The sequence below is a fragment of the Pseudoliparis swirei genome, chromosome 11 (genome assembly GCF_029220125.1).
Source record: "Pseudoliparis swirei isolate HS2019 ecotype Mariana Trench chromosome 11, NWPU_hadal_v1, whole genome shotgun sequence".
Classification (NCBI taxonomy): domain Eukaryota; kingdom Metazoa; phylum Chordata; class Actinopteri; order Perciformes; family Liparidae; genus Pseudoliparis; species Pseudoliparis swirei.
Window position 1 is genome coordinate 20,720,666 of NC_079398.1, and position 21,932 is coordinate 20,742,597.

The 21,932-nt window shown below is 44.7% G+C and overlaps 1 protein-coding gene across 2 annotated transcripts in view; it reads left to right on the top strand.

Annotated features, from left to right (window-relative positions):
• slc8a3 (solute carrier family 8 member 3) overlaps positions 1-21,932 on the top strand; it is a 124,359-nt gene that overhangs the window by 65,094 nt on the left and 37,333 nt on the right. For both annotated transcript variants that reach the window (XM_056426039.1, XM_056426041.1), the window contains exon 3: positions 14,954-15,060. In XM_056426039.1, coding sequence (XP_056282014.1) covers positions 14,954-15,060 — 107 coding nt within the window. The remainder of the gene's footprint in view (positions 1-14,953; positions 15,061-21,932) is intronic.

Here is a 21,932-nt window from a genome sequence, read left to right on the forward strand (position 1 = left end):
GAACTGTGAGAATATGTTATTACTTCAATAGAGCTTGAATAGCCTGACATATATATATATATATATGTATATACATATGTATGTATGTATATTTATATATATATATGTATATATATGTGTATGTATGTATATATATGTGTATATTTATATATATATGTATGTGTATATATATGTATATTTATATATATATATATGTATATATATATATGTGTATGTATGTATATATATGTGTATGTATATATATGTATATTTATCTATATACATATATATGTATATATATATGTATATATATGTATATTTATATATATATGTATGTGTATATATATGTATATATATGTGTATGTATATATATATGTATGTGTATATATGTATATTTATTTATATACATATATATATATATGTGTATATATGTGTATATATATATATAAATATATGGGATATGTATGATTTAGAAATCAAGCAGAAGGCTCTAAACTTTAGACATGCAGCCACATAAAAGAAAAAATAAAGTTCTGAAGAAATAAAGTCTGAAAAGTTGCTAAATTCAGCGGCCACACGTGTCTTTTAGTGCACGTTAGTGTGCGTGAGTTTCCCCCGTTGGCTAGCTCCCGGCGGTGCTCTTCACTGCACTCTGACGGTGTGACGTGGAATCGTACTCGCACCCTCCAGTTCCCACTCCGATAGAAACGGTTAGTTCTGTCATCGGCGTTGTTATTGTTTGTGGCGTTTGAGCTGTTAGCCGTCGCCATGTTGAGAGCCGGGTGGAGGCAATCCCTAAATCATAGCTAAACCCTGAATTTTGGAATTCAGCACCTTCCTGTCTCGACTTTGTAAATACGATGCTACCGTATGTTTTCTTGGCTAAGTTTGAACTCAAGAGGAGCTGGAGCTCTACAGTTACTGATCAATGTATTATATATAAACTGATCTCATAAGATATACACTGTCAACTTCATTACAGTGTATTAATTGATGAGCATGTGATAAACAGCATATGCATGCGAAATAGAAGGTTTAATTAAAGTATTACCCTAAAATCATGCCTATACGTTCTAAAAAACTAGATTCTCACCCAAATAGTCATTTTAAAGGTTGTATGAAGAGGACCCACGATGAACACCACACCCAGAGCCAGCTTACTTTCATGAAAAGAAGGGTTATGCTTTATTATTTCACAGACTCACTCAGTGCGTTTACATGATGGTATAATTCGAATCTTGCTTTAGTCGGACTCTGCTATCTTTTGGGGATCTGCTGTTATCCCAATATACATGGCAGTGAGTAATTCGAATCATTGGCCTTTGAAAGCATGTCATATCCGATACGATAGGTGGCGCTGTTTTCATGACAACTCGTGGTGATACAGCCATTTCCGCTTGACCTCTTCACCACCACCAACAACAACAACAACAACATCAACATTTCGAGAAAGATGGCGAACAGAGAGCAAGGCAAAGCTACATCCCTCTACTATTCTTGCATGATGTTAATAGTGACATTATCGTCTCTTTCGACTCTTTCGACTTCCGGGTCACGACATGGGAGGGAGGGGGGAGGAGGGCGGCGGCATCTCAAGCGTGCGCAAAGACGCAAAGTCCAGTTCCTAATCCAATTCACCGTTACATGCCGCGATCGTCGAATCATCAACCAGATCGGATCGAGTTATCCAGGGGTGTTAATCGGATCGTAGTCGGACCGCACATAGTCGAACAAAGGTGTTTACATGAAACGGATAATTCGATTTCAGTCCGATTAAGCCAGTTATTCGAATGCATGTAAACACGGTCCGTGTTCCCGGATGCAGATGGACGCTTGTCGTTCTCCCCGGCCGTTCATCCATGATGCTGTTTGTCATTTGGCTGCAGGCGGTCGGACTCGGCCGGCTCCGGCTCGCTAAGCTGTCAGGGACCCACGTCCGACACCCAGAATAGCCCTGGTGCATTTCTTGCCCTCGGCCCGACCGTACACCCCACCTTCTCCCTCCCCCCCTCCCTCGCCCACCACCACCACCACCACCAGCAGAGTGCTTCTCCGTTTTCGGAGTCCCGACTGCATCCTCTGTCCTCCACGACTTCCCTCCTCTTCCTCATCTCCCTCGCTTGTCGCCCCGCATCAAACACGTTCATCTCTGAGTGTTTTATTGCATTGTGTCCTTGTAGAGGAGGACCTTTGGGCCCGCTCCAGACATCCCAAAGAATATAGCTCACTCCCCCCCCCCCTCCTCCCCCTTCCACCCTCTTTTCCTGCTCGCCTTGCTCTTGGCTGCGAAAAATATTAAACATGATTGTGTGTTGTCTCAATTGCTCGCCCGTCCTCTCTCTTACCTTTGACTGTCCTCTCCATTTTTTCCCCCCTCTTCTCCTTTTGTCTCTTTTCTCCTTCAGCTCTGGCCTTCAGTGTGTTTTATGGAGTCAGTGTTGCAGGGATGCATGACAAGTGAAAGCGACCAACTCCACTGCTCCCCCCCCCCCCCCAAAAAAAAGCCAGACCTCTCTGTTTGGATCAGTGACGGTCTCCTGACTCTCCAGAAAGCACATTTTATTCTCGGCCGTGTCCTCAGGATTCCGGGTTTCTCTAAATCTCTGCGTTACGCCCCGAGTTCTCACTGTGACCTTCTTGGAGTGTATTGGAGGATAATTGTTGCCGTGGCAATCAACGAACTTCATATCGGATGGGGGGGCCATTGAGATTTCATGTTTCATGATTTAAACCCGAGAATCACGTAAAAGGAAGCTAGAGCCGCAGCTAATGATTATTTTCATTATCGATTAATATGCAGGTTGTATGGGAAATAATATTTGCAGCTCTCAAGTCGGCATCACTTTTCAATTTATTTACAAATAAAGCATCCAGGAAAGCAAAAGGGAATGAAATTCCTGAGGAATCTTCAGCACGCAAAATAAATCTCACATCTCTGGTGCATATTTTATCCAAAATATTTTATCGAGATATGAATTAATTTAAGATATAATCTAAAAAAATGGAAATCGTAGTCTATGTCAACGTCTTTGTTATAAGGTCCAATATGAGGCTACATCCACACAAATACGGTTTAATATAAAACACAGACCGTCTGCTACGTTTACGCCTCACATCCACATGCTGCATCGTTTTCAAACCCCTAAAAGTGAGATTTAAAAAAAGATGACGCTTACAAGCTGATTTTGAACATTTTGAAACCTGCTTTGTATGAGATGACATTTCAGTCTTCTATTTCCCCACCTTTAAAAAAAAAAAAATCTAATACCACCTGTTGAGGTGAAACCACTGTCCACAGTGTGTCTCCCCCAATTCAAACCTTCATGCTCGTGCACAAGATTAAGAAAACAGGGCTTCCTCAAGTCAACTTCTTCATGAACTTTTAACAATGTAATTTTTTCATTTACATCATTGATTAATCATTGAAGTTTGACTTTCTCAATTGTTTAATCTATAAAAAAATGTAATAACATATTATAATAATTCCCGCGACCCTAATGAGGATAAGCGGTATGGATGGATAATGGATAATGGATAATAAGAAATAATAATAACAATAATATGAAATACATTAATTTTTTTAAATGCTTGTTTTATCCGGGGTAAAAAAGCGTATCATATTTGAGAAGCTCAAATGATTGAATTTGTGCTTGATGAATTAGTTAAATGATGACTTTAAAAAAAAACATAGCATCCCAATTGGGGTTTGTGATCACCGCTCAACATCAAGACATCCTCAGCCTCCGTGTGCGGTTCCCTGTGTCATCACCTTTGGGACGAGGGGGGCGTCCCCGCTGTAAAAGCAGAGCGTCACAGTCGGGGCACAAAGCCTTTCTCTTCTGTTATTGCCGTGTGTGGACAAATCGTGGTTTTAAGGCCCGCGGTAACAGTGTGTTATCTGAAGGAAACAGGAAGTGAGCTGTGTGTGTGTGTGGGCGGCTGTGTCAGAGAGGCGTGCAGATGGAGTAATAGCCTGTGTGTCAGCAGACACAGTTAAACCTGTTGGGACTCTTTATTCCCTCCAGGGACAGTTTCATTGCACCGTGCTGCCCGGATACATCAGGAATGAATGGAAATGGTTAAAGTGTTTTTTTTTTTTCTTCTCCGGAAAGTGGTCCCCGTGTCATCCATGTGTCGCATTTAGAGAGGCTGCTGAACGGGCTTGTTGTATCCATGGCAACGACTAAGAGAGAGAGAGAGAGGGAGAGCGGCAAACGGTCCAGGGCGCACTCGATACTCGAGTCCCGAGAATGTGAGCGACGCTCCGGGATCAGGGAGGCGTCTTGTCGCCGAGGTCACATCGGGTCGCCCTCCTCCTCTCCTGAATCCGAGGGGGCGCTGTAACCTGACCGGCTGCCCGCTTGGTGAGCTCAACGGGGGAGATTTGCTGTTCCCACGGCGACGGGGGGGGGGGGGGGGGGGGCGCAGGTTGTGCGAGGCGACGTTCGAAGAAGGTGAGAAGGCCCGAGGAGGGACAGCTGCGGTCCCGCCTCGGCATTCGGATAGTGTGGCTCCTTGGCCGAGCTCCCCGCGATCCCTCTGAGCAGCAGCAGTATTAATAGAGCTGGCCGGGTCGTCGCTGTGAGGCCTCGTCTGTGTGTGTGTGTGTCTTGTTATAACCCCCGATGAGACGCCCAGTGCCCGTGTCCCCTAACTGATATTGTAGAGTCGTATAATATTGTATCGATCGTTCTGTTGCCGTGACCCTTCCTCCGGGGGTCAAACGCAGCTCCGTGTCCCCTGGGCTGCGAGTGATTTAGGGGTCGAACCGCTCGGGCTGAAGGTCAAACCGAAAGTGAACGTGACAGAAGCAAATGAAGGGCTCATGTTCAGGTGTCAGAATATAGTCCCAAATGTCACAAAGTGATATCTGTTGAGGACTAGTTTGGTCCAACGGGTCCAGAAAGACGTGTGTGTCTTCGGTAAAGCTCTCTGAGTCGTTTGGAGTCGCTATAAAAATATAAACTGAGGCATTATATCTTTATCGGACGGTTCTGCACCTCTTCGAGTCCAGTGTTGGAGTCCAGTGCCGCAGCAGGAAGTAGTGTGTGTGTGTCACGACGCTATTAGAGTGGACCCAATAGCACGACTCAGACAGGAGTAACAAAGATTACTGTCTTTGGTTGGAAACAGGCTGGGTCAAAACCGGGAGATCAGTCGAAGAAGCAAACAAGTCCAAAAAGGGGCGGGGCAGAGAATCAGAGGTCAGGGCAGGCAGGCAGGGTCAGAACAGGCAGGTCAGGAATATACTCTAATAACACTGGAGAACTTGGCATGAAAACACAAGACAATCTGGCAGAGGACAAGTGGAAGTGAGGGAGCTAAATAGTGAGGGACTAATGAGGGGATGGGCTGCAGGTGAGAAGGGCGTGAGGACCAGGTGAAGGGAATGAGGGACTAACGAGGTGATCAGAGGCAGGTGAGAAGGGCGTGAGGACCAGGTGAAGGGAATGAGGGACTAACGAGGTGATCAGAGGCAGGTGAGGGGAGCTGGACTGACGAGATGGTGTGACAGGATGAAAACAACTATTACAAAAAGGAAGGCGTGGAGCTAAACTGTTACAGTGTGTGCCTTATACGTGTGTGTGTGTGTGTGTGTGTACGTGTGTGTACGTGTGTGTGTATGTGTGTATGTATGTGTGTGTTTTTATTAACCACGCCTCTTTACTTCACCGTGACACGCGTGTTTTAGTCGCCCAATTCCAATACCATATTAAATTTGGGACAACGCGTCACATGAGCTGTGGCTTTTCAAAATAAACTTACAGTGTCTGTTCATCACATGCATACAGTCGTTCACTTAAACAACAATAATACCTTTTTACGGTTTTGCCAACAATATTATTTAGTTTGAGTGAGTAAAATAATTGGGTTTGGGTTAAAATAAGTCAATTCTTCAGTAAAGTAAGCTCTGCCTGTCTAATGATGGGGTCTCGTGGGATCAGGCGTCGGTATTCGACGTGTTCGCAGTGACAACGTGTGACTTCTCTGGTGATAACATCGGATAAAAAGTGCAAAGATTATAGATCTACAACAGAAAGTCGTCATATTTGAGAAGCTTGAACCAGCATAATAATATATGTTAAAAATAACTGATAATTCAGGAAATGAATGCGTCCTCCTAAAAGTGTCAATAAAGGGACACGTTATAATGTTAGAAAATCACATGTTGGCTACATGTTTTTGTTTGGTTAATTCTAAAAACAGAGACTTACACAGAGTGAGAACATCCTAAAATATTAAAACATTAAAACACGAGATAACAGTAAACTTATTCCTGCTTCCACGCCAGCTGTTTTTATTAATTTCCCAACTTGTTTGCTATTTAGTCAAATGAATGTTAATGTCAGGGATGAATCATCATTAACAGCGACTCAAAGGCTGTCCTCCATTTGTATTACTCCTAAATCACCGTGACTCCCATCTGTCGCCTGCTCCGATTGGACGGCCGACATGACACATGAGCGATTGTGAATTTATTCACTTCTTCAAAGTCTCGGCGCATAAACGGCACAACATTCAATCTCTCTCTCTCTCTCTAAAAAAAAAAAAAAAACCTGTTTCTAAAATTGCTTCCAATGCGATCGCACACTTCACGCGCTGCTCAAGGGCACTTCAGCAGGGAGGATGCTCGCCAAAAAACCACGGCTTGAATTTGGGGTCCTCTGGATGAAGTGCGGCACGAGGCCACAACCACGGTCCTTGTATACGGTCCACGTGTGAGTGGCTGCATCTCTCTTTGGCTCTTTGGATCCTTGGATCTCGCTCTGGCCGACGTGTTTTATTCAAACTAAATCTGGCAGCGCCGCTCTCCCTCTCAAGCCTTCGCACTCGCAGCCTCGGCATCTGGCTCAAGTTGGGCCAGCGAGTGGCCGGGTGGAGGGTTTTTTGTGTGATTGCCTTACTCAATTTTTGTTTTGCTTTATGTAATATTGACGCCCGACTTCAGGCGTCAATATTATTGACTCCAGCTGGTCGTCGCTCGGAGAGGGGATTCTCGGCGTTTCTCAATCAGCGTACTTGTGCGTACTTTCCTCTACTTGTGTCCTCGTGACTCGTGAAACGTCATCAGTCTCAGCCCGGGTACATGTTCCAATTCAAAGTTCGCTTCTCGCAAAGCACGGTCAAAACGCCCGGATGTGACTTGATCCTCCCACTTTCCGGAGGATGCATCAGAGGAGACTTGTGCGTACTCTGGCCAGCCGATATCCCAGAATGCATTTCACCAGCAACCGGAAACAGTAGCGGAGGAGAAAATAAACTACTGACAGTTGACTTTTTATAAATACTCCTGTTGTTGAGTCACGGAATGTAATTTTAGGATGTTTTGGTTATTTGACTGTAAAACATAATTTACAGTGAATAATTAGAGTAAACCCAGGGGCAAGAACAGCTGATGTGGTGACGTCATCAAGTCAGCTGTTGTTCAATCGCAGAAAGACCGTCCTCCCGTCCTTCGGAGTCCAGACTCCAAAATAACACAAGTCTGTACTCGTGTACTTTGAATTGAGAAACGCCGTCCGACTTCCTTGTTTATAAAATGTTTCGCTCTTGCTGGTCCAGTGTGCTTTGATTTGAGCGCCTGGCTGGGTGAGAGGAAATAAAATCCGACGTGGGGAGAAAGAAGATGAGGATGAGCGGAGGGTGGGGGGGGGGGGGTATACATGGAGGCCTTGTGGGTGTGGAATATTACATCTGATGTGAGTTTGTCTTCAGATTGGCAAAGAAATCATTGACGAATGTGTTTACTGGCTTTTTTTTTCTCCTGTGATTGCTGGGGAAAAGCAATAATCAGAACTATAATGAGCGAGGCCCATAATTCCTGTGCTTGGTGACAGAAACCAGGCCTGCTTAATTAAGGCACTGATTTCCCACGAGGCTCCGAGGCCTTTCCCCCCCCCCCCCCCTTGTCCTCTTCCCGTCATTATTTTGGATTTTAAGTGGAGGCGTTGCCGTGATCTGACTCGACTGAAACGTTGGTTTAAAAACATGTTTTTCGATGAGCTCCACTCGTGTTTCACGTCACGTTTTCTTGTCTATAATTAACTTCCTGGCCTCCGCACAGGTCGGTTTACTTCTTGCGAGATGCACATTGCATATGAGGGGTTTTCCCGCGAAATCCTTTTCAGGAACGTAACTCGCCGCCATCGAGGCCTCCGCGCTGCCGTCAAGGCAAACCAACGGATGCTGTGTAAAACCTCGGCGCTCCATCCCTCCACGCGGCCTGCAGCATCGGTTAAATACAGTTAGATCTGACTTCTGACTTTTCCACCTTGTATATTTCCTGTGTTTCAATAATAACCCTCCTGTTACCTTTGCATTTACTAACATATTTTACCCTCGGGATCAATTTGACCCCACCAATTAAAACCTCCAGAAAATTATTAGAATTAATATTGTTTCCCAAGTTTAAGTGTGAGGTACTTTATGTTTGTTTGTTGACTACCTAAATAGCCCTTTAAAAATATAAAAAAAGTTGATATTTCTTATATGTTTGACACAGTGAAAAACAGCCTGGGGTCAAATTGACCCCAAAGAACACCGACATTGAACATTGAATGGGGTCAAATTGACCCGAAAGGTAACAGGAGGGTTAAGTCAATGTAGTGAACATTACATTACATGACATGTCATTTAGCAGACGCTTTTACCCAAAGCGACTTACAATAAGTGCATCAACCGGGAGTATAAACCCAGAGCAACAAGAATCAACAACCCTTAACCCTCCTGTTACCTTAGGGTCAATTTGACCCCATTCAATGTTTAATGTCGGTGTTCTTTGGGGTCAATTTGACCCCAGGCTGTTTTTCACTGTGTTAAACATATAAGAAATATCAACTTTTTTATATATTTAAAGGGCTATTTAGGTAGTCAACAAACAAACATAAAGTACCTCACACTTAAACTTGGAAAACAATATTAATTCTAATAATTTTCTTGAGGTTTTAATTGCTGGGGTCAAATTGACCCCAAGGGTAAAATATGTCAGTAAATATAAAGGTAACAGGAGGGTTAAACATTGAATGGGGTCAAATTGACCCTAAGGTAACAGGAGGGTTAAAGAAGGAGGTCAGTTGTCTTTCTTGAAAATCAAGGAATCAAAGAGAAACTGTGATTTTGGCATCATCTGGAGGAAACTTTCAAGAGAATTTTTGTAAAGGTTGCATCTCGATGAATCCAGAAGGCCCCGTGCCGGGTCGGAGGCGGCGGGTGTGTTAGGAGGACCGGGCTGAGAGACGACGGTCTTATTTCATTGCGGCGCTTTTAGCTGACGCTCCTCCTCCAGCCAGCAGTGCATACGTCTCCCTACATTTTCTTGAACACCTTCTCCCAAGAAGGGAAGGCTTTGCAGACCGAGGGTCATCCTGCACCGACAGAGGATTGGATGTCGCATATCACTTTCCTGTTTCCCGCTCTACTCCACGCTCACACAGTATTATTTAGTGTTTGTGCAGCGAGAGCCGGAGAGCCGACCAAAAACAGTAAATCTGCTGTCCAAGGAGAGTCATTGGAGATCGGAGAGGAGGCGGGCGGCTGCAGCCGGTTCCAGCCGCAGTGTGGTTTTTGGCCGCAGAACTGAGGGGAGAAAGAAACACTGTCCATCTCTCTCTCTCTCTCTCTGGATCCCTGCACCACCTCCACATTCATGCCTCCCTTCCCAGTCTTCACCCCTTCTTTCCCCTCCTCCATCTGCTCTGGACTCAGAGGGGTGTGTGTGTGTGTGTGTGTGTGTGGAGGTGTGAACCCTTTAATCGCCCGTCATTACCCCGCGGCCCTTCCCACACTCGTTCTCAACTTCAGGGCGCTATGTCTAGCATGCTAGCGTCAATAAATCATTATCACATTAAGTTTGACACATTAGTGCGATTCAATTTAACAAATGAGAACTCTGGAGACCAGAGTGACATCCTTTTCGTTTTTTTGTACTTTCCCGCAGAGCTCTGCGGGATTTTTCTAGTGTTGAATTCTTTCACATCACAAAAGGGGAGATCGCAACAAATATTGTTGTTTCAACCGTATGTCGGCTTATTGTGTTGCATTTCATGATTGATCTTTTTTGTAATCAATTTGACCTGAAGAGACGAGAAGTGATGCAGTGAGAAGTCAGTTTTAAAGGTTCTCAAAAATTGATGCACAGTAGTTTGGGAAATACGCTATATTGATTTTAACGCTGTCGTGTCTCAGAGTCAAGTAGCTTAGCATAAAGACTGGAAACGGGGAAAGCGTTAACCTGCTCTGTCCGTTTTCACCATGAACTGTAATTAATGTCCATCATCTTGAGAAGAAATGCCCTGAAGTTGATACCGATTTATCTCAAACTGGAACGGGCACTCGGTAGAGCGCATACCTTCGCCGCAGCCACATTGTTGGTACTTGGCATGAGAGTGTGGGGAGCTTGATGTCATGGGAACATTTTGGCATTAGTTGCATGCCAATTGGATACAAATTGACCGCGCTATGGTAAAAAGAAGATTTTGACCTTTTCATGACCTTAACCTTGACCTTTGACCCGATCGATCCCAAAATCTAATCAAATGGTCCCCGGATAATAACCAATCATCCCACCAAATTTCATGCGATTCGGTTTAATACTTTTTGAGTTATGCGAGTAACACACAAGCACACACACATACAAATAAATAAATAAACTAGAATGGGCACTCGGTAGAGCGCATACCTTCGCATATCACAAGATTGGGCATTGAATTATGAACATTTTGGCATTAGTTGCATGCCAATTGGACAAAAATTTATCGTGCTATGGTAAAAAAAAAGATGTTGACCTTTCCATGACCTTGACCTTGACCTTTGACCCGATTGATCCCAAAATCGAATCAAATGGTCCCCGGATAATAACCAATCATCCCACCAAATTGCATGCGATTCGGTTCAATACTTTTTGAGTTTTGCGAATAACACGCATACAAATAAATAAATAAATACACGGCGATCAAAACATAACCTTCCGCAGAATGCGAAGGTAACAGACGAGAAAACACATTTCCATACCACACAACGCCAGCGCATAGGGAGGAGGTGTGTGATTGGCTAAGACCTCCACCCAGGAGAACACTGCTTGTGTAATTATTGAATATTTAAATGAAACAAACATATTTTGAGCCACAACCCTGATGTTTTTACATCGCCGACGTAGTTCTGTTGCCGATACATAACCACGTAGTTTTGTTTGAATTCAGTAGAAGGCGTTGCTCCTCCACAGTTCTTTACTCCTGGAAGTCGTACACCTCTGAACCAAAGTTACAGCGGCTCAGGGACAAAGGAACAACACACACCTCAGAGCTGTAAGTCAAACAGCGCAGTGCAAACATACACCTGTGAGTCAGTGTGTGTGTGTGTGTGTGTACGTGTACACAAGCACGCCATCTGCAACGCACCGTCTCGCCCTGTGAGTCGTTTCCGTCGCCACGCCACCGCGAGACCATTCAGACGACGGCGTCGTGCGCGGCCCCGGCAGCAGGACCGTCCCTGTAAACACTGCCCGGTGATTTGTGCTTGTGTGCACAGCAGGTGTTTGATTGTATCACTATCACTCTATGCACACACACACACACACAAAGACACACACACACGCATACTCACACTCACACACACGCACTGTTTCATCAGAGTAGCTTTTTGCAGCTTCCACAGCGGCTGATGCCAGATGTTTGGGATGGATGGATGAATTATTGATGATTGCCATAAACAAATGTAAATGCTGCTTAACGGTCCCCTCACGCGTGTGGCAGTAATTGCTGTGTGTGTGTGTGTGTGTGTTTCTGAGCCGTTATATTGTTGTGTACAAGTGTTTCTATTTGTGTATAAACAGTATTTCCTTCATAGGTGTGTGTGTGTGTGTGTGTGTGTATGTGTGTGTGTGTGTTCGTGTGTGTCATTTTTATCAGCTGTGAATCTGGAAATAAGATATGGATGGACTTCATCTCTGTATATGACCAAAAAAAGAACACCACAAGTAACAATTTGGCCACGTGATTACATTTCTTTCATTAAAAGCTTTTAGAATTTTTGTAGAATAAGCATATGATCTCGTTACAGATCGTTACTAACTGATTTAAAAACGACGACCCATGATGGGGAGGGGATTGTTTTTTTAAGGCCACAACAGAATGAATCGCATCATCAGAGGAAGTTGAAGGTGACGAGTCGCTCTTTGATCTCGCGCGTGTCTCTCTGGTCTCTCGCGGGAGCTTCACTCAACAATGTCAAAGTGGTTTTGATCCCCCCCCCGTCCTCCCCCCTCCGCCCCCTTCATTCTTAACACACTTGAAACTAGAACGGGCACTCGGTAGAGCGCATACCTTCGCATATCAAAAGATTGGGCATTGAATTATGAACATTTTGGCATTAGTTGCATGCCAATTGGACAAAAATTTATCGTGCTATGGTAAAAAAAAGAGTTTGACCTTTCCATGACCTTGACCTTTGACCCGATTGATCCCAAAATCTAATCAAATGGTCCCCGGATAATAACCAATCATCCCACCAAATTTCATGCGATTCAAGAAGAGTTTGACCTTTTTCATGACCTTTGACCCGATCGATCCCAAAATCTAATCAACTGGTCCCCGGATAATAAACAATCATCCCACCAAATTTCATGCGATTCGGTTCAATACTTTTTGAGTTCTGCGAATAACACGCATACAAATAAATAAATAAATAAATACACAGCGATCAAAACATAACCTTCCTCATTTTCAATGCGAAGGTAATCAAGCGTACCGAAAAATCAAACCGTGCGCCGTCGACTAGAAACAAAGAAACTCTGTCACAACCTATTAAAATGACAGAAACACTATAATTTGCGCGGCGGCGGCTCGCCGTGTAACGCGAGGACGGATAATTACAGGTGCCGTGGCTCCGTCTGGCTGAAGTGCAGCAGCGGAGGGTAAAACGGAGGTGACAAGTTAATTTATGCTGTCAAGCTCCGGAGGAAAATCACACGTCGGTGCGCTGCGTCGGCGAGCTGTTCACGACTCCAACACGCCTGTTGATTATCACAGGAGTGTTTATTACCGTCGCATTGAAAATGCGGAAGGTAATGTTTTGATCGCCGTGTATTTGTATGCGTGTTACTCGCATAAGTCAAAAAGTATTAAACCGAATCGCATGACATTTGGTGGGATTATTGGTTATTATCCGGGGACCATTTGATTAGATTTTGGGATTGATCGGGTCAAAGGTCAAGAAAAGGTCAAAATCTTCTTTTTACCATAGCACGGTCAATTTTTATGTTCATAATTCAATGCCCAATCTTGTGATATGCGAAGGTATGCGCTCTACGGAGTCCCCATTCTAGTTTTATTGTTGATTTCCATACAGTCACTTGTCAATTTAGGGCTACACGTTCTAACTGTGCGAAAGAATCAAATTTAATTGAGCTTTTAATGGTGTCAGATCTTTCAAAAGTGTTGATTATGCTCTAAGATATTGTTACTTTATTATTATATTATGTTTGTGAGCAGGAAGCTGCCCGAGCATCCCACAACTCTGCGTGTCAACTGGTTTGTACCGGATTGTAGTCGATGTTCGTCAATCTCAGGGCTCGTCTCTGAGCTGCGCTAGTCAATATGTTCACATTGACAATGGTATAACTGATGTATAATAATATGGGATCAGTCGTAGTGACAAACCCGCAGGTAATTAAACGATGACTCAGCATCGTTTCCAAACGGGAGGGCCGACCGAGCCACGAGCGCACGCTTCTCGTGGCTCATAAGTGATTGTATTGTATCAGTGAATACATTTATTCTGCATAAAATACCTTAAGCGGCACTCAATGAGGTGATAATATGTCAATGTGGTTTTTTTATGGATTGTTGTGCTGCCCCGTGGCGCTAAAAAATAAAATAATCCATTATTGCAGGTTTATAGAGTGTGTGTGTGTGTGTGTGTGTGTGCAACGAAATGGTCAACCTTCGGCAGTTTTAATCAAATTAGCACACAGCTCAAAGAGAGCAGAATGTCCTCCCACGAGATGTCACACATAATAACGTACGTCATCCGTATTTTCAGGGCGAGCTGCGCCGCCGTCGGCCATCGTCGGCGGCGAGCGTCGTGACGTCGTCTCGAGCGCCGGCGCTTTTCTTGTGTTTTTTTGTTGCGCCAGTCCAATTGAATTCCACGCGGCTATTCCTTTCGAGGAGTTCCCGCTGGGATACGGCGAGGCCGCGGAGACATCTGGGTTGCCCACCGACCGCTTAACTGCCTGCGCTCGTTCAATAACTCTTTAGAAAAGATCGATTCGTGCGATCAGCGGCGAGAGCGCCGCCGGAGGGCCGAGATGCCGTATCGAGCCGAGAGATGATGTCACACGCAGTTCCTTTTCCCGGAGAGAAGAGCTCTTCGCCCCTCCGGAACGGTCGACTTCATTAAAGAGGCGCTTCTCTCCTCAAACCGGGAGGCCGTGAACTCGCCATCGAGCCGCTTCTCCTCTCGCCGGCGCGGTCCGAGCCTCGGGAGGCGGGAGGACGCCTCGCGGCGGCGTCCGAAGCGTTCCGACTGAAACATCGAGGCCGTCAAAATCGATTTCGGTAGCGACGCGGCTCTTTCATTTATCGTCCGCTCACCTTTCCGCCCTCGAGAAATGTCCGTTTACACATCGCGAGAAGAGAAAAAAACAAAACCCTGATTGATTACACGCCGCCGTGTTCTTTTATCCTCGCCGAGTGCTTTGCGCCCTCCGCTCGCACTCGTGTCGGACGGCCGCGATAAATGAGCCGGTGAGCCGCGAGCGCGTCGAGTCCAGGCGGCGACGGCAAGCCGACCTTTGACCTCCTAACCTTTCCTTCCGTGCTGATTATTGATCCTATACTTCCGGTGCACATCCTGTGTCCCTCCATCTCAAATGAACCTTTCTCTTCTTCTCTCCCCCTCCCCCCGTCGGTCCTTCTCTGCCCCCCCCCCCCCTCTCCTTCCACAACCCCCTTCTTCCCTCTTATTCCTCCTGCAGCAAACTCATTCACGTGAAAATCATTGACGATGAGGAGTATGAGAAAAACAAGAACTTCTTCCTGGAGCTGGCGGAGCCGCGCATGGTGGACATGAGCCTGCAGAAAGGTGCAGTACTGAACCCGTTTCTTCCTCTCCTCCTCCTCCTCTCACGCCTTGTCAGCGCCTCTTCTCCCCGCTGCTCGTAGCCTCCATCTCTCCCCAGGACTCTTTGTCCACCTGAACTTCCGCTCGGCTGCCCCCCCCCTCTCTACTTCCACACACACCACCGTGCACCCCCACCCCCCCCCAAAGTCTCTCCATCTCCCCGCCGCGCTTTCGCATTACAGCTAAAGCGCGGACCGAGGAACGCTCCATCAGCATCGCGATGACAGCCTCCCCTAGACGACGTCGTCATCTGCATATATAGAGAACAGGGAGAGTCTAGGAGCTGCGATCGTTTACCATCTCCACGGAGCGAGCGGAGCCATCATTATGCAAAGACACGTTTTACCTCAACGCAGAGTCTAGCGGAGCTATTTTTAAGTAATGCGCCGGCTCGGGTGAAAAATACAAGCAAATTGCTGTTGGTGAAATGAGATTATTGATTTGCTTTTTGGCTCCATGACTGTGTGTCGCTCACCGGACCGTTTGAATGTAGTGGTTTGTTTGAAAGTCTAACTTTCTGAAGGAGCTCTCTCCCTGATGGCGTCTTGTGCGGCTCTTATTGAGGTCACGTGTTGCTCAGATTGTTTCCCGCTGCACACCCGGTTTGTCTTCAGGCGTCTGGTTTTCTTCCTCTCGCAGCGAGGTGAATGTAGAAATGAAAGTAGGACGCGGAAAGGGTTTCAAATCAGAGTACGTTTTCATCACAAGTTTTGTTTGTTTTCCTCGTCGCCGTTAATGTCTGCCGAAGGACGCCGGCGGGCTTTCTAACGCGGCGTTATCTAACCGCGCTCGAGGCCAGGGGGGCGAGAGGAGAGGCTCACAGGCTGAGGAGGAGGAGGAGGAGGAGGAGGAGGAGGAGGAGGAGGAGGAGGAGGAGGAGGAGGAGGAGGAGGAGGAGAGTGTTGTCGGGTCTGAGTCGCGCCCGGCTCCCTGTGTTCTCAGAGCAAGTGATGAAGAGTTGCGATGAAGAGGAGTTACTATGCAGGTGTTTATGAGTGACAGCTGTGTCACTCCAAACAATATATAATTTGCTGCTCTATGATGCTTCTCGTTTTTCTTTTCTTTCTGCTTCGGTGCAGGTTGTACCCACACACACACACACACACACACACACACACACACGCTGATACACACACAAAAGCTCTTTTTGACTGTTTGTAATATCAGTAAACTCTGATGTTAAACTTCGAACATTAGTTGCTCTTTTCTCTGAAGAGGAGCCAAACTAAATGTCTATCACGTGAAATTGAGTGCAAATATATTCACAGACAAATGCACAAATGCATTTAAAATGTTTGAAACTAGTGATTGAGATCATTAACTCAGGTTTACGAGGTAATAAATCAAGTGAGGAGGAGTGCCATTTCCCCATAAACTTCCATACAATCAGACTTCTTTTTGCAATCAGAGGACGCGCCCCCTGCTGGACGTGGGAAAGAATGCACGTTTCAGGCTCTTCCAAATTGGCTTCGCTTTTCAGACCCCGGTGGTTGCTGCCTTGGCAAACTGAGCGACATAAGCTGTCCTCGATCTGGAGATTCATATTTAACGTTCAGATATGAAACTGTAAGTGTGTTCTCAATTCTTTCCCGGAGGAGGTTTTCCTGCCCAGCGGTTACCGGTTGATTAGGCCTGCAGTCTAACCCCCCAAAAAAATCCTCCAGAAATATATTTCAGTCAAGTGAAAAAATAATAATAACCATACAATGCAAACACACGTCTCATTCCTCGCAGCCGTCGCGGGTTTTCTGCAGCGGGATCGTTTGAGTTCAGGGATTGTTACAGACAGGAAAGGTGTGGGGAGGAAGCGGAGGAAGAGGAAGAGAGAGGGACTCTGCTCCAGCGGAGGGAGAGATGAAGATAGGTAACGACGGCTGGAGTCGAGGATGACACATGCCACTGGCCAGGTTTAGTCTGACGAGATCCAAAAACAAAGCTTCTTTATTGGGGTCATGCACTGACGGGGGGGGGGGGGGGGAGAAAGTGAAACTTGTGTGTGTGTGTGTGTGAGCTCAGAGCATCCTGGGATTTCTGAATTTGTAGACAAGGAGGAGGTACATATGAAACACCAGATTTCAGTTGAGGTTTTTTTTCTTCTGTCGCCATGGATACGTAACACAGCGAAACACCTTTTTGCACCCGTCTCCCTGTCGTCGTACATTTGTGCATATTTATTGCTCCAAATGTAGCATAAGTATAGAAAGATGACAACAGAACTGTGCCGCTAATGAAAGTGCAGACGCTGTTGACGATGAGTAATACGTCGACTCTTTTGTCCCCTTCTTTTTTTCTTTTCTCATGCAGGGAGGTAATGAATGTTTGATCAAGGGTAATGCATGTTTGATCCATATATGATGAGGAGGTAATGAAAAAGATTTTCTGCATTATTTCCCAAGCAGGATCATCTTTTATGAATGTGCTGGTGCTGATGAGATTGCTGGAGAAAAGTTGAGCCGGCGTTTAGCACAGAGGTTAAATATATCCTCCCGCCGCCACAGCGGGTGCCGCTGCGTCGCAGTGATGGGAACGATATGATAATTTCCCCCCTTTTCATATATAATGTGGCGATTTTATTGTTGTTCATAACCGCTGATGTGGGACTGATTGGGTTTTGTTTTTCTCCTTATTGAAGCCGGAGTGGAGGAGCAGAATTTATGAATATTCTATGAGACTCTTTGTTTAATTTGGCTTTTCTTTTCATATCCAACAGCCTTGATCAATTTTTAAAAAAAAGAAAAGAATAAAAAAAGTTCCCGGTGCATCGACACCACCGTGTCACAGATCGTTTCTTTATTCTAGACGACCAAAATAGAATAAAGAAATCATTCTCAGATCTCATTTCAACCCTCTGGTGTTTTGTTGTGTATTACGAGAAGTTGCATCACTTATTGCAACTTGTTTACAGATGTGTTGGTACATCAGCGGGGATGCTGATCGCAGAACGCTGAGGCCTCGTGCCTGCAGGTCTGACTTTAGACGGTGTGTGTGTGAGTAATGAAAGCAATCACGCCGACAGTCACCCCGGTCTGTCAGTCTGGAGTTGTTTACTGCCGGCTGCAGCTTTGCCCTTCTCTAACACACTGAAGTGGTCTCTACCATTAGCACCTCTGGTGAGGTGGCGACTCAACTGCTGCCGCTGCAACGCGACAGGACTTCGCTTTGGGGGACGGAGTGGTGTCCACGCCAGATGTGTCCTGGAGAGTTTTAGTCAAGCGGTGGGAATATTCTGCTTATTCCTTCGGTTCATTTGGGGCGGGGGCCGACACTTCCACTCTCACTTGAAATCACGAAGTCGGTTAAACAGAGGCCCCTTTTCCACCTAAATTAACACAATTAACACTTTTTAAAGATGCTTAGTTTATCCGACATGTTTTAGTGCTCCTGAATATAAGATGCAAGATGTTAAGATGAGTTAAAGAAGAGGCAGTCTAATCAACAGTCTTTACCTTCGCATTGAAAATGCGGAAGGGTATGTTTTGATCGCTGTGTATTTATTTATTTATTTGTATGCGTGTTACTCGCATAACTCAAAAAGTATTAAACCGAATCTCATGAAATTTGGTGGGATGATTGGTTATTATCCGGGGACCATTTGATTAGATTTTGGGATCGATCGGGTCAAGGTCAATGTCATGAAAAGGTCAACATCTTCTTTTTACCATACACTCAAAGAAATGACTCATTGGATGAACTCAATTAAATTGTTGGCAGGTTTTCCATCCAATAATTATATGCAACTCCAACTCAAATTTAGCACATCAGTGCAATAAAATGTAATTAAGTTAGTCCAACTCATTTGTATCAAATACATCTAAAATAAAATAACTATATTCATTACATTTAATTAATTTGTGTTTGTCCAACTCAAAATATAAACTAACTAACTAACAAAATATGCAAACTCCACACAGAAGGAACACCCCGACTGGGAATTGAACCCACGGCCCTCTGGCTGTGAGGCGACAGTGTTAGCCACTACACCACCGTACAGCCCTGAAAGTGTGTTCACCTCATGTAAACAACTGATTTTCAGCTGGCGCATGCGCAAAGGGTAGTCCCCAATGAAACACATTTATTTTGAGTTGATATGCACACCATCTAACCTAAATAAATCTAATAAATGAAAGTATTCATACATTTTGTGTTACACCCATTAAATATAAATATCTATTTTTGGAATTGATTTATTTAAATGTTCAAACAATATTTAAATGTGTCACCTCGAAGAAGGGCTTGAATCGTTTTTGTGAGTGTAACCTAAATAAATCTAATAAATGAAAGTATTCATACATTTTGTGTTACATCCATTCAATATAAATATCTTCGTTTTGTAATTGATTTATTTAAATGTATCAAACAATATTTAAATGTGTCACCTCTAAGAAAGGCTTGAATCGTTTTTTTGAGTGTAGCACGTCAATTTCTATCCAATTGGCATGCAACTAATGCCAACATGTTCATAATTCAATGCCCAATCTTGTGATATGCGAAGGTATGCGCTCTACTGAGTGCCCGTTCTAGTTTATTCATGTTTTGGTTCTGGTTGATATATTAAGTACAAATGTAGTCCAAGCCAAGTGAGGCTAAAGTCAAAGAATTAACCAACAACTTTAGTAGCAGCACTTTGATACTTTTAGTTCAACTTCTATTACATATCATATTCAGAGCATCCACCTTCAGTTACAGATTAACAGACTGGACTGCATCTCTCATGTCAACATGAGTGAAGTCAGCGAAATCCACTTCCAGCATTCATGCAATTAGGACAAAGACGAAAAAAGACAAAGATAAAACGTCCAAAAAGCCAGAAATACAGACACAAATGACCGATGGACTCCTTCCTCATCGGAAGACGAGGACGTCTTTCTCGTTTTCTTTCTGCCGGTGTGAATGTTTGTCTTTTCCCCTCAGTGCTGAATTCGGCTGATTTGCGTTGTTTGTCGTGAGTAAGGGATATTAAGTAGAATGCAGTGAATAAATGATGAGTCGTCTTCCCGAGGCGACGCCTGAAGCGAAAAGTGTCAAGAATGGACAGAATGAGGGAAAAGAGGAGAGAGAGTGGGCCGAGTGTCAAAAGAAATCAGTAGATCAGAGGAAGTGTTGGAGAGGCTCGGAAGTGCAGGACCTTCATTTGACACGGTGTGCTACACCGCGTGTGCTACAACGCCGATGTTGGCCGGTGGTGTGTTGTTAGCATTGTGTTATCGGTCGTGCGTCTTCCATGAAACTGAAGTGAGAATTCTGGAAGTGTTTTTACCACGTGCACATGTGTCAGTGTGCTTCGTGCATACGTGGGTGGCTGTAGGAGTAATGACCCCCCCCCTGCCACTTTCCATTCCAACTCATGCCCGGCGTGGGGAGATGTGCCACCCGCCAGCCTCCTCGCTCAGAGAGAGCTCTCGTGGCATCTAAGGACACTTCACCTCCTTGCAATCTCACACACACACACACATCCATTACCTCCAAATGAGCCGTATGAGTCATATTGTGGAGGAATGGTGATCCAAATTAACTCTGAACTCCAGCGCAGATGAAGTTTGGATCACTTGGACGTGATTGAAAACAAACTCTAACGGCCTTTTTGCTCAGCGAATAGTATTTTTTTGTCGTGTATACTTTCAGGAAACGCAAATAAATCCTGAATAAATGCGTCGGCCAATCACAGCGCGCAGAACGGGTCGAGTTGAGCCGAGAGCGCTGCGGGGTTGAGTCCGAAAACCCTGCAATGAGTCAGCGTTTTCTGCAGTTGTGGTTCCTTCTTCAAAAAGAAAATGTTTTTTTTACGAATGTTTTTTGTTTTGTTAGAAGCTCTGAAATAAAGTCTGTGGTTAAGACAAGTGAGTGAAAACCTCTCGTGAATCTTTAAGCTCTCATGTCCTGAGACAGGCGGTTGCTAACAAGTGGCGAGATGACAACTCGCGCTGACTCGTCCGCCTTGACACACCCGCGTTGTGGACTCTCACCATGTGACCCCGGTGTAGTTTGTTCAGCTTAATATTCTAGCATTCACAGTTAAAAAAATCCATAAAAATGGTGTTCGTTTGCAAAGAATATCTTGCTAAAATAAGCTTATTTTTTACAATGATCCAAAACCAAGATCCACTTCTTCTGAATCTATACCTTTCACAATAAAAGCCCCGACACATAATATATTCACGAGCGAGTATTACCCAATTTCAAGTTGTTTATTCATTACGTTCCCGGTGTGTAAACGGCTTTATCCTCACAATCCTCATATAGAAATAGGTACTGGTACAGGTCTGGAGCATTGGAAATCACTGTAGAACAAAACGCTATCAGATTGAAATCATTCAGAGACACAGTTAGAGACCGAATACAAATACAACAACCTCAAAACTTCACCTCTCAGTACTCTCAGATCCTCTTGACCATCGTCATTGAGTCTTGCATTGATACAGATTTCAAAGTAAAATAACCCGTTATTATTATTAGATGTATTGTTGGTATGAAGAGGTGATGTCAGCAGCTCTACGGCAGCATTAATGTAGATATTATTCATCCGGCGATATGAGTTCTCACAGCTCATAAGTCGTGACCTTTGACTGTGCGGTTTTATGACTGTGCGGTTTTAAATAGCGGTTGACATCCCGTCGCTGCTGTTGAGATTAAATTACACTGAATGCAGCGGCGGGCCGTGCATTTTCTACCTCGGCCTTCAATGCCGTCTTACAGCTGAACAACCTAATGTAAGATATTAGTTCACCGGTGTTCCGGTCCGGGGCTTTTATTGTGAAGGAGCAGATGAAGCGCAACACCTACATATACATACCCGCAGAGCAGATACATAAACAAGCCATGACGGGATGCTGCGT